Source organism: Dermacentor andersoni, chromosome 1, assembly GCF_023375885.2.
Source record: "Dermacentor andersoni chromosome 1, qqDerAnde1_hic_scaffold, whole genome shotgun sequence".
NCBI lineage: Eukaryota > Metazoa > Arthropoda > Arachnida > Ixodida > Ixodidae > Dermacentor > Dermacentor andersoni.
The window spans coordinates 324,057,922-324,071,792 of record NC_092814.1 but is presented as its reverse complement, the minus strand read 5'-3'; the positions used below and the strand labels follow the sequence as shown (position 1 = coordinate 324,071,792).

Genomic DNA, 13,871 nt, shown 5'->3' with positions numbered 1-13,871 from the left:
GTATTGGTAATAAATCAGTTTTTTCCAAATGAGAGAAAATTGTATTCCTATATGAAAGCACAAGGTGTGCGTTATTGTACTTTGTCTCTCTTTTGTCATGGAAAACGGGTGCGCGTTACGATTGAGGTTTTCAATTTTTTTTGTTGGTCACTAGCCTTGGAACATAAGTAAAATGATCTTTTTTGGTTACATTCGCTTTCTTCAGCAACATATACATTTTTTTCAACAATGTATAGAACAATCTTCAATGTTGTTAACAATAAAACACTAATAAGCCATTACAGTGAAAGCTTGTTTTAATGATCCATTGTGGCTCAATGACTGAGGCAATCTGCTATTGGGCATGAGGTTGCCCTGGCATGGCTGCCACATGTTACTGGGGGTCCATGGGTTATGGAAGTATTTTATTTCTTTACCAACTTTCATAGACTACACAGGCTTGTTCAGTTTCTACTGCTTCATTTAAACATCCAATTAAAAGTAGTTTCCTAGATGAATAATTGCCCTGTATTGGTTGCTCAATCAATAATATAACCTTCTGAGAGTTATATCATGAATTCATACTAGAATTCATCAGTGCTGCTTTTACAGCACAATGAAGGAGCAGCAAAAATGTCGAAATTACACATTTTGACTCTGAGAATTGAATCTGCTTTTTGCACTGCTAACCCAAGTCCAGGTATGCCACTGCAGCAAATTATCAGCATGGTCGAAAGCAATCATTAAAAAAAAAATTCTGATAAGATATAAAAAAGAATGTGCACATTAGACCTATAGCCTTGTTGACTGTCTACATCCATGTGCCGCTTTTTCAAGTCCCGTTGCCTATTTTCGGTGGACACTCTTGCTGCCGATTCCACAAAATAATGCTGATCCTTACCAATTATGCATTGTAAACTAGCGGTGGGTTTCACACACCTGCCATGTATGCGTGAAGTCGGGATGCCTGATGCTTGTTAGTCGCTTAGCACTGATTGCCAGTCTTGCACTGACGTCTCCTCATAAGCTGCACACACAAGCTGAATGGCAACGTCATTCCTCTGTTTACCTTGCCCCTATTTACTTTGTCCTATATCTTTCAATTTGCAACCACTAGCAATGCTCTCACTGCCCTCAAACGTGCAGTGGTTAACATTGTTGTGGTGCATGGAAGTTACACGGTGTCTGTGCATTCTGTAAGAAAGTTTCGTTCTCGTTCCATTGCCAGAGCATACATATTCTGTGGTCTCGCTTCTCTATGTTTTAGCCGATGTGGCTGCAAAATTTGTGCCGTGCGTGGCATACAGCTGCTGTCCATTGCGCTTAGTGTGGAAGTAGTGACTGCGCCAAGATAGCATGGCATACACCCAACTGTGCAGCAGAGTAACACTGCTTGGCCAGTCTGGTGGTACCCTGCCATCATGTGTGCCTAACAAACAGTCGTGTGTTGCGTGTTGGTGCTGCTCGGATGGTGTGTCTTTCTAGAAAGTCGGTGAGCATGAACAGCCAGTGGCAGAGAAAGGCGATAGTGGCCAAAAAGGCTGCAATGGGAGACTTCAACACCAGCTGCACAGTGAGGAAAGACTATTATTGCAGTTCATCAGTAAATATTAAGCTAACCAGCCTGACAAAATGCTATTTCAATTAAAATACTTACTCAAGACGTTCAAAGTTTCCAAAGTAGGGCATTAGTTGCTGTAGAATCCAAAAATAACATTTCCGACATTTTTTGTGTAATTTGTGTCTCTAAAAACCAGGTCTTTGTTTAATGGGGCGAAATCTAAGAAACACTTGTGTACTTAGATTTAGTTGCATGTTCGGTTCAGTTGTTCAGAATAGTAATGTTGCTTATAACTCGCTGTGTAATTTCAGGACCCCGGAATTTAACCCACTGATAGTGGTGTCTCGTCCCACAGTTTGTGGCCAATGCTGGATGCACAAGAGGGCAAAGGCCAGTGTGGTGGCATTTGTCGAGTGTGATGTGCAGCTCAATGACGGCAGAATCGTGGTTAGCGGGAAGGATGAGTGTTGCCATTCTTGCTAATGCTCGTGGTATTTCAGGTTTCGGCCACAAACTCGAATTAAGTATATAATTTTTACGCAAATTTCTATCAACTCTCTTAATTTACATTAACACCGACAGCCAAAATCCAGCAGTGGTTCTAAATGCAAATAGCTGCACAGCCACTGACAGTTCACCGTTGCTTCCAGATCTTTTCACTTTTGAAATTGATTAATGTGCGTGCATTTCGTACGGACGGATGTGATGTTTTGGAAGGTACACCATATGAGCCTAAATGGCACAACTTGTGCACAATGCAGCGCAGGGTGTGGTCACAAGAGATTTTGCGCCGGCGGGCATGAGGTCTGGTGTGGTTATCAGTGGGCCAGGTAAATTTCTGGGACAGCTACACAGTTTAACGCCTTTATAATGAAGTGCTTGGGGCCTCCAAAATGATTCCTTATACAGCTCACTTAGTTGTAGAGCTCATGCACCGCTCACAATAGGACCAGGGTGCAATTATTCCTTTGTTATACAGGCCATTTCGTTGTAGAGGTGTCCTTTGCAGTGGTTCTCGACTGTGATCAGTCTGTGTGATGTGCTGAAGCTTTGCCTTGTGTTGCTGTGTGCTAGTGCATGTGTAGCGAGTAGGTTCCACAGTTCTGTCGTACGTGGCAGTGTGAGGGGGACGTTGACTGGCCAGAGAGAAGCGTAGTGCAATTGTAGGGGGCTGCAGTGCGGTGCAAATACGGTGGTGGCGCCTTCCTCTAATTGTGTGCCTCTGCCTCTGTGTGTGTGTTGTTCGTTTCTGTCCGCCACAGAACCGCAGCGGATTCGCTCCGCACAGACAATTTGGATTTCCGCCACCTTTCGTGAGTCGAGCCTTTCGCCGTGGGCATTCTATTTTTCTCTCTCAACGGAGGCCTGTTCTTGGGGGAGGGGAGAGCGCTTGGTGAAGGGTGCACTTTTGTTAAGTACTGAAAGTTGCCTCCGTTTTTGGAACCTCAAAGGCTGTGGCAGCTTCATGAAGACTTTAGGAGGCACCATTGTAAAAAGTGAAGCACCAACTGGTAGAGTGCATAACCCTGGCCACTAGTGTTGGCTGCTGGGCAAGTTCAAGTGAGACCCTGCCGTATTTGCACTGCTGCTGTGCAGCAAGTTTTTCTAAACCTGCTACTGGTCCCCAAAGTAAAAACATATTTTTCAATAAACATTGGTGTACTTGTTATAGTACCCTTTAATATTGGTTTTCTGTTTACTTAACCAGCAATTCTTATAGCACCTCTAGATAGTACACTTCCCCTAATACTGTAGCAGTCGAATGGATTATGGTATGTTAGCTGTTATGCATGCCGTTTAAGGGTGCATGGTTTTTGCATTGGACAGTACCTTCATTTGGCTTTGTTTAAATGCATGCCTTTGCATGATGGGCTTATGTTTGCCTGTGGACAGTTCATGATTCTGGTAGAAGAGGGCTTTTGAGTGGCTGGTGTTGTGTGCTTTGCTTTGGCATGCATTGTGTGTACCTTGGCTGTCAGGCGCATGAATTGTCCACTCGTTTTTTACCAACTTTTTTTTTGTTCTCTTTGCATGCACTTGTCACATGGACCCGATGCTGGCATATGATGCACAGTGCTTAAGTTTCTAACAGGTGTCTGTTCAGTAGTACAAATTTGCTTGCAGTGTGTTGGATCATTATACTGGTCACTTGAAGGCAGCGCCAGTGTTTATTTACCTGGAACATGGTGCACTTGACTAACACCTCATTCTGGCAGATTGTCTATTGCTGTGTGAAAATGGGAGGCCTTGGTAACATATGTGGTTCTTTGTTATGCTAATTCTCTGTGAATGTTATAGTCAACTTCCATTACTTCTACCGATATGGCATGCTGAGAAATGGTTTCAGATGTCATTGAATTCAATGAATACATAATTTCAATTTTTTGAACATCTTCAGTAGTTTTTTAACTCTTTCACTACAGTACCTCCTTGGTGTTTGTCTTGGTTAGTTATGTAAGACTTTTTTTCTTATTAATAATAGGATGGTTGATTTAGAAAGTTATTGCTGTAGGCATCATAGTGAAAACGAAAATCTGTGCCCTTTGTATGACCATTATTGCTAATTAACCAGCTTGCAATATTATCTGCTGTAAATTAACTGGTGCCCATGAAAATTTAGAATAAGTTTTTCTTGTAATAGTGTGGCCACCTTTTCTGCTTTAGTGTGTATCACAACTACAATGTTTAATGAATGGAAGTTGACTATCTTGCAGTGCAGCATAACTTGTAACACTTTGCATGTACAATATGTTCACATGCTAAAGCCACAGCATTTGTTCACACAATTCTGTGCACTGTCATTGCCGTTTCAGAACACTGATCTCATTGATGCATATATGTGCATATATGGTGTCGGTGTTTGTCGGCTTCTTATGATATGATGGATATATGGTTTTTGTAAGCTCATAGATATGGTTGTTTAGGTTTGACAGTGTTGTAATGGCTGCCAAGATGCTGTGGACCATGTATAATGGTCTTAAACTTCAGTAGTGCCATTCAACACGGGCCCTTTGGGAACAGCCATTTTGCTTTGCGGAACGTAATTCAATATTCGCGGTTCTGCTCTTGTATCAAGATGTCGCACACGTACAAGTTGCAGAATTCTTAGTGACTGAATTTTCCTAGTGCTACATAAGCACTGATCCACTGATAAGTGGTAAACTGGGTCATAGTTATAATTTGATACTTGATGATAGGGTGTGGACAGGCTTTCTTTTGATTGCATGGTGGTAATTGTACACCATTTCGATTGTAGGAATTGATTTGGTCTTTGCAAGGCAGAGAAGTTCAAATTCGTTAGTATGTTCACGCACTATCAATCCAAATGTATCTGTTAGAATGTAGGCACGTTATTGTATATATTGGAAGGTGGTGTTTTAATTCCTAGGTTCCGCAGCCTATGCGTGCTCTCTGCTCGGTAAGTGGTGTTTCCCACAGTCGTTGGGTGCCCAGTGTGTGTGCACAACAGGTTAACGTAATTGGGAAAATAAATGGTAAAGCAATTAATGGTTCAATAATGCTAGAGTGTGACATTAATTTTGTGTTCTCCCCATGTAGCAAGGCACAGAATTTATGCTGTAGTGTACATCATCTTGGGATTAGTTGCTTCACTGGTGCACCCAAATACACAGAACCCCTCTAATGCGTTTTTCCTGGGACCGTGAGAAGAAAAATATACGTAATACCTGGGAAACACGTTATAAAATGTGAACGTCCTGTGAAACACAACATACTATAAACAGCTTGTCCTCTGAAGGATTCATATTTGCCTAAAAGGCGTGGTTTGAAATATTGGGATTTAGCAGACAAAAGGGACCTATTTCACTATTTCACAAGTGGCCGGAAAAGGTGACATACTTGTGGATAATCTCTTTCCGGGCAAAATTCACTTCTGCACAACTAGCGCTCAACGCATTGACGTCTTATGAGTGGTGGCATTCTTGGCACAGTGTCACGGACACCGTCTGTTGCCCGTCTACGCATTTGGTGACATCAAAGTGAAAGCATCCTTGAATGGGATGGCTTGAGAACGTAGCCAAAGTTTTGCTTGCTTGTGACCTGGTCAGTCTGAATCTCAACCATAGTTGTGCTATTGCAACAGACAGATGAAAATAGCCGATGCATGCACTGAATCTTCATTCCCTGGCATTGTAACCAAAGTTGAGCTGTGATAGCCGAATCATGCTAGGTCACTTGGGAACACTTGTCTGGTGCTTTCTGAATCTGCCCTCACGAGTGCAAACATAGCCAACTCCAACCTACCTAAAGAAGTTGCTCTGGATCGTGTAGTTGCTTAAAACATGGGCAAACGTTTCAATTTCGAGGAGGTGTCTGATTGGCATGCAATAAGCTGTTTGTTATTTTTAGAAATTTCTGCCAGGACTGGCATGTTCGAAGGTGCATCTGGTGGTTGGGAGTGTACAACTAGTGTTTAATACAGCTGACGTTAGATTTTTTTGCATTATTGACGGTACACCTCGATATTTTTTTGTGTACGTCAGTCGTAGCATACATGCTGGAACAATATCGAAGTGGTTTCTAATAAATGGGTATTACAAATCGTACACTAAGGCTTGCTCTGCCATTTGTTAGGGCTTTTTGTTGCATTGACAATCATTCGCCATGGTTTCTGCATAATTTGTCTGTTCCTAATTTGGAATTTTGTACTTCAGAATGGTGTTTCTTTTCCCCATAACCTGCTGCAAAAGTTGCTCCAAATCCTATTTAAGCTGTTACCCCATGCATCTGGCCTACTATTTACAGCATTGATTCTGCCAGCATGTACAGAAGTATTTTTCATGCTTGTGGACTGAACCCACAGTTATAGACCCGTCAAATGGGTTCCATTTAGGACCCTGAGTTCTCAACATGCCATTGCACTAATCTTTTGTCCGATGCTTTGCGTCAGTTTGAGAAGTATTGTGCTTGACTTGTAGGCTCCTATAGCATTTTCTCAGACATTAAAGCATCTGTTTTACATAACTCAATTGGTCATATGTAAAGTGAGATCGATCTACTATCTGGAGAAGTGTAGTTCATCTGTTCTTGCAAGAACAGTGGTCATTTATACAGGCCCATTTCTTTCATTGACTGATGGGCTTTTTCGTTTGTAACCTTGGTAGTGCGTGCTGCATACCATCACTAGTCCATTTAGCAGTTACCACAAATTAATTATCTAATTAACTGTTAATTACTCCAAATTTAAGTTTTGCAGCCTGCACTAACATTTACAAGTGCTACTGTGCTGTGCTACTGTATGCAGTGACAGACTGTGACTGTGTATCTTGCTGCGCTTTCTCTTTCTCTCCTTTCTACCCAAGCATAGGGTAGCAAACCGGATCTTCCCTTCTGGTAAACCTCCCTGCCTCTCTCCTTCTGTCTCTCTTGCCGCAAGATGAAATTGTGTGTCTGGTCCTGAACCTTGGTCTTGATTTTCTGCAGTATTGAGCGACTTCTCTGTGCAAGACCAACACCTGTGCACAAGTGTAATCATTATTTTTTCTTCACCTGCAGGCAAGAGACCAGCAAAACATGGGCCGTGGAAGGGGTCGAGGTAGAGGGGGCTTTGATGGTGGGTTTGGGCCACCAGGAGGTCCTGGCATGGGTCGTGGCGGTCGGGGCCGTGGCCCTGGTGGAGACGACGTTCACGAGGTTCAGTACACTGTGCCTGCCAACAAGTGTGGCTTGGTCATTGGTAAAGGTGAGTAGATAACTAGTGCTCGCTTTGCTTACTATAGGCCTATCATCTTGGCACCCTGGAGACCGAACTTTTTATTTTTTAGGATATCCGGATGAAACTTTCACGGCACGTTCACACCACCAAACGATGAGGAACTCTAGTTTCATGAAGATGTGTTTACGAGTTGCGGAGTTATTGAGGTCTAACTAGGTGATTCATGTATATGCCTGAGGAAGAGCCTGGAGAAATGCCAGGACATCGTAGGAAGCTGAAATTCACTGTGATGATCCCTTGTTAGATATCCCAGGGGCCTACAAGCCCTTTCTTTTAATTTCCCTCCAAAAAATTTTAATACAACTTTGAATTTGATGTAGCCAGTAATGACCACATTCATCAAAAATATTTGCTTACTATAAATTAACTGCACCAGCTTTCAAAAAAAAAAAAAAAAGTGTTGCCCCCTTGCAAAGTCATTCACGAACAGAATAAAAAACAGCCGACGGCAGAGTTACGCCGCTGAAAAGCGTCTACGCAGTCGACACTCGCTGCGGAAGATAGGAAGTTCGATGTCATACAAGACGCCCATATCGCACTCCCGCGCACCGAACATCTGCACTGTCTTGGGTTTTGCCGGCATCGCGTGCAGCAAAGAACTAGCGAAAAAAAAAAAAGCTGAGAAAATCTAAAAGATAGCGCAAGGCAAAACTAAATATATATTTGAAGTCGGCACAAATATCTTAAAAAGTTCATTTGCGATGAAAAAGCTGGCGAACATTATTTCAATAGCAGTGTCGCTCCTTAACTGATCTGTAAGGCAGATCAGGTTCTACATACAACTCGTGCTATTTAGTGTTGTGCGTTTATAGCTTGCACAGTCTCGTACCCCAGGCCATTGGTTTTTGTTGGGCTTGAGGGCAAGGAATCCTGTGCTACAGCAAAGTGCAGAGCAATGAGAAGGGTGGCTCCTTCTGTAGGAGTTACCATGGTTGATGCTTTGTACAGTATGTGTAGAGTGAGTAGCGAGTTATTTAAGTACATAGGAAAGTATGCTGATGGTTTTGGTGCCAGTAGATTGTAATGAATAATTCTAAAACAGCGGCATGTGTGGTGTCTACTGCTTCAAGGTTAAGCCTAGTGTATATTGACTTGTGTATTGTTGTCCTCAATAATTCATAATGTAAGGCTAATGCTAGAGTCTTAGGCTTGAAGCTGAAGAGTGCAGTTTGATGTTCTGTCCTTTTATTGGTTGGAGCAGCATAAGCTTGCCTGTGGGCATAAAGCTGCAAAGTGAACATGTGCAAAAGAGGGCTGTGTGCTGTCAAGGCGAAATATTCAGAATTTCTACTTGAACCATCATGAATTTCAAATGGAGATCTTCAATTAAGTAAAAAAACGGGCAAAGCTTCTGTTTTTTGTGGTGCTGCTGTTGCAAAAGACGAGGATTCATTTTACTGCTGAAATTAGTTTTTAGAGGTGCCTGATAATTAGGGTATTTGTGGCCTTGTCCCTGTTTAAAAAATTACTGAATGAGTTTACATTGCTGACACTGCTGTCATTGCATTTGCGTACTGCCCTTGCCTGTTAAGGGGGGACGCGGGGATCAACCATGGAAAAACGACCCAAAAATCACTTTTTAGAAAGTTGCAGATTTCGAATCTTTGACCCCTTTTCTACAAGTTTTCCAAGTATTTCCGCTGAAAACAACTGCTAAGCACCATAAATAAATATGTACATCAGGCAATACAGCGAAAATTTCGTGAAAATCGGCGGAAAAGTCGCGGTTTTCGAGCGCCCCTAGCTCCGGAACGGCAGTACGCGGCGCGGCCATGCTGGTACCGTTGAAAAGCGCGCCTCTTCGCCTTTTGACGCCCTTCTTTCATTTCCTGATAGAGAGAAGAGCAAGCACAAAAACATAAAAAGTCTGAAGGTCGCGGAGCTGCTTGTTACGGCCGCCGATTGGCTTGCTCCGTCACGTGCGTTCTATGAGCCGCCCCATTGGCCGGTTCTGGAAGCGAGCTGCTGCGGCGTCTGCTTCTCCTGTTTCTTCGCGCGCTGGCTGCTGCCCCTTTCTTTACGTGTTGGATATTCGAGGTACACCGCCGCTTCATCGCTTTATTCGGATTTGAGTTTTCTATTTCATTTTGTGATTTCGAGCATGACTGGGCGGACGTGGACGACGAAATACGCGACCAAGCACTGCTTCGGCAGCCGCAAGCGCAAGCCGCCGAACATCCGAACGATAAGTAGTCCTAGCAGAGATGTGTCCGCGCGCTAGCTTGCGAGAGAGACTGTCGACGCATTGCCGGGCAGTTCGCAGGCTGTTGCAGCCTTGAGCTCCAGTGGTGATGATACCGAACTAATAACGGCCTTTTCCGATGCTTCCGGGCCTGCGACGTCGCGTAAATACTCCGCGACGTACCCCGATTGTGCCACCGCCGTCACCGAGATGAGCGACGAAAGTGCGGTCCAAGCGCGTGCGTCTGCCGGCCGTGAAGACGAACCGTGCATCAGCAACGGTCGCACCATACAGTCGCATCCTGAGTCACAATTCATCTTGTCGGAGGTGTTGAATATGACCGCCGCCACTGTTCGCGCGTCACTTGGTACTGTGCCGGCAACCGAACGGAAGATAGGGTTTACGGCGGGAGGAGCATGCTCGGTGGCGACGGACTCAAGCGAGTCGAGCGGCTGAGAAAGATGCCTTGAGCAAGAAGAGGGCACAAAAAGCACATGAAAGCAAGCATAAAAGATCCAAGAAGCTAAGAGATCAACCTGACACCTGCACCTACAAGGACAGTGGTTTCTACTCGAATAAACATGGCCCAAAACTTTGAACACCTTTTTCTCAAAACATTTTTCTACCACCAAGGTCAACTTGCAAAGCCAATATCTCAGCCACTGTTATGAATATTTTTACACCGTTTGTTTTGTTACACTCATTGTGCACCACTGCACACAGTGACATGTTTTGTTTTCAAAATAGTTGCTTCAATAATTTATCTTTTGTTTTCACAGTCGAGATTTTCATGCAGATGAAGTAGCTACCAAAGAATGAGAATATAAAAAAAAATCTGTTAGGCTAAAAAAATTTCAGGAATGTCACTGTGTGGAGGATACATATAGGAGTGCTATCAATGTTGGCTTGAACTCCTAGCATCAATATACAGGTGTGCAGGCATATTGCAAAAATGAAAGCAGAAAAATTTTGTAAACGAAAAAGTACTTCAAATATTGCAGCCATATTTTCACAGTTTTGTTTATGTGATGTTATTAACACCTGTGCAAAATTTCATCAAAATCTGCTGGTAAATAAAAAAGTTAGCTTTGATCCCCATGTCCCCCCTGAAATGGCGAGTGTGCCAACTTGGAGGGTGGCTCCAGAGTGGACATTTTGGTTGGTGTTGAAATGCTTGAATAAGTGGGGTGCTTAAGAATGAAAAGTCTGGGCAGGTCAGTTTGGGTAGTGAGATTTGATGCTATAGAAGTGCAAGTTTGACATACAACTAGCACATGAACTGCAGCACAAGGGCTATAACTTGTTGACCTGAATAACTGTACTAGTCCCTCAAAAGAGCCATTTTGGGTTAAAGCAGGAGCGTGCAGTGCAACAAAATACAGGGTGCCATGCATGTGACTGAGCCGCATTTGAGAAGTACACACAATAATGAGGCATCACATGAACAATGTGTGCTTTTCCATTGTCCAGGTGGAGAGGCCATCCGTCAGATCAACCAGCAGTCTGGTGCCCATGTGGAACTCTCAAGGGCGCCCCCACCAAACCCCGTGGAAAAAGTCTTCATCATTCGGGGAAATCCTCAGCAGATAGAGCATGCTCAACAACTTATCAATGAGCGGATAGGTGGGGTAAGTGGAGTTTTTTTGCGGTTAGCAGGAAATAGGTCGAGTGCAGTAGCTCTGCAACTTGTGCGCTTTTATTTTAGCTCTGCTCATGAGAATCTGAGTGTAAAATTTTACTTGGAAAAAAAAAAAACGCAGTAGTGGAAACAGCTACCGTATTTACAGGATTGTAAGTCGACCTATATTTAAAATTTTGAAAATCTGAACTGGGACGTCGACTTACAGTCATTGATGCTGCAGTGCTGGTAAAATTGAAACGAAAGCTTAAAGCCCGTTATTGTCATCCTGGAAGTTGTGGGGTTCTCCTCCCGTACTCTTGGGACAAAGGAAGGACAACACAGTAGTGCAAACAATCGCAAGGGCATTTATTGCACCTTTCATAGATCAATGCCTGCTAGCCGAGTTGCTATCCCCAAAACATGCCAATGAATGCGCGACAAATCTAGAAGTCCGACTCACCGCGACCGGATAGCGAGCGAATATGTTCGCTCCATGCTGGATCCCAACGCCTGGTCGTTCGCATGTACGGTCACGCGAACGGTGGCGCGTTCCAAGGCGGCCACGCGAGACGGTCTCGCAGAAGCATGGATCGGCGCAGCACGGCACGTCCGTACTGCTTGCTGTCCCGAACTCAAGAAGAGCAACCGCCTTGTCTTTCGGCGGCGTTAGCAGCGCAACACTTGTGCCATCTCTCGTACTGCGCTGCAACCACTCCGACTGACGCGGGCGCCAGGCCACGCGAGCCGTGCGGGAAAACCAACATATCAGGGGACGCGTGAGAGTCGTGCATCCCCACAAAGTCAATGGCGCGCCCACATCGGATGTTCCTCCATTGCTGAGGTTGCAATGTACTGTAGTTTTGTGGTTGTTTGGTGCTGTTTAGGGTGCAGTTCGATACTCCTTGTACTACTGTGGCACAGGTTGCTCAAGGATTCTGCCAGATGAAAAAGAAGCCTCGAATAATATCCTTCTGCACATTGTTTAGCATAGTTGATGGGGGCTACCTAAATAACATGTAAAGTGCATACTCGATGTTGCCCTCTCACCCTACTTTCAATCTTTGGACAATTGCTGTACATTTTGGACATTTTGTTTGATTTCAATTTCTGTGTTCTTCCCTTCAGGGAGTTACTGTGCATAAGTTTTGCGCCTACCAGTTTGGGCAGAATTGGGGATGTCGTACACTTCCTTGATTCAATCCTGGTCATGGCAACAATAAAAACCCTGTGTTAATCCCTGCTCCAGCCCATCTGGTGACAGATTCATGTCAGGGTGACATTGATGCAGGTTCCTCATGCTTGGCTGCTGTAGAAGTGTGTGTGCAAGGGGAAGGGGGGGGCAGTTTCGTTGCATTAGTTGGCACAGAAGCCTACAGTGTGCCTGCCTGCCTGCGAACTTCATAAATTTATCACAAAATGTGCTTGACATGACATGAGTATATTGTGTGGTGTCATGTTCAGTGCAGCCACGCGTGGTGATCGGTCTTTCGGTGAGCCTTTGTGCATAAGCCGTGTCTGTCGATGACTGACTTTCGTAGTCTGCACAAGCGAACTTCCGGCACATTTTGCGGGCGATCTCGTAGTGTTCCTTAGCTAGTTCAACCACTCAGCACTGAAATTGTCACAAATGTCTAAAACGCAGGCGTAGTTCAGCACCTTCTACTGTATCGTACCACCACTGATCGGGATCTTCTTTCCCCTTGTGTCGCAATACCACGCATGAACTGCCTTCTCAAGGTCTTCACGGATGGGCTGGGTCGTTTTCTTGTGTGCGTGGACGTGCCTGACACTAGTACGTTTGAGAGGCCCGCTTCAGACTTGCGTATCATTGACAATCTTCGGCAATGCTTCTTTTATCTTCCTGCTGCTGCCACGGCAATAATTTGAGTTACTTGTGTATTTCATTTTACCCCCACCACCGTCATTTGCCCACCACCGCTGGCTCCGTCCGCTTATTGGCAGTGAATTTGAGCCTTCTGCTCCAGTGAAAGAAACTTTTCGTTTGTTTTGTGGCGGTAGTAGACAAGAAAACACACAAAAGAAATAAAGACAGGTCAGAGCTCGCATGGTGAGTCACAGGCGCACCAGTGTTCTAGTGAGGATTGAGCCAGCAGCCGTTGTGTGGATTCGGCTAGGCTTTGGCTGTATTTGAGCCTGCATAAATTTCTAATTTTAGGCAACAGTGACGTCTAGATACGAGCCAAAGTTTCAGTAAAAACAAAAAAAAAAAAACTTTTTCCACGCGTGTGACAGCCCGTGCAGTCGTTTGGTCGCGCCGACTTGTGCATTTCATGTTACCCCAGCATTTCATTTTACTACAGCACGGCCATTCGATCCTGGGGGACTGCACAGTAGCAAAGTTGGGGGTGCGTTCATTCTGTGAGGACACAAAAAAATTCATTTTTGGTTACTAATCTGGGGGTACGCTTATTGCCTGAGTAAATACGGTGAGTGAAAAATTGAAGTGTCTGGAGCCGAAAAATTCTATTCTTATTTGCATTTCTAGCATCCGATTGGTGCTTGTTGAAAACGCTCATTTACAATACAATTGGATTCTTCCCACTCTATCATTTTGAATATATATAGGTCATTGCTTTTAAACTTTTGGCTTATTGGGAAATATGACGGCAAGATTCCATGCTTGACTTATGGAATTTTGTGCCATCCTTTCCAAAGTGATCACAGCGTGCATAAATTTGCATGTTTCCTTCTACAGCCTCCTCCAGGAGCGGCCAATGGACAGGGTCCCCCTAATTACCCGACACAGTACCCACAGCCTTAGTAAGTACTCTGC

At 44.2% G+C, this 13,871-nt stretch overlaps 1 protein-coding gene across 5 annotated transcripts in view; it reads left to right on the top strand.

Moving 5' to 3' along the window:
* Psi (P-element somatic inhibitor) overlaps positions 1-13,871 on the top strand; it is a 67,513-nt gene that overhangs the window by 30,185 nt on the left and 23,457 nt on the right. For 4 of the 5 annotated variants that reach the window (XM_055064059.2, XM_050166962.3, XM_055064057.2 and 1 more), the window contains exons 11-14: positions 2,803-2,853; positions 7,055-7,241; positions 10,927-11,084; positions 13,794-13,858. In XM_055064059.2, the coding sequence (XP_054920034.1) occupies positions 2,803-2,853; positions 7,055-7,241; positions 10,927-11,084; positions 13,794-13,858 (461 nt within the window). The remainder of the gene's footprint in view (positions 1-2,802; positions 2,854-7,054; positions 7,242-10,926; positions 11,085-13,793; positions 13,859-13,871) is intronic. The other variant, XM_055064060.2, reaches the window with a different exon arrangement.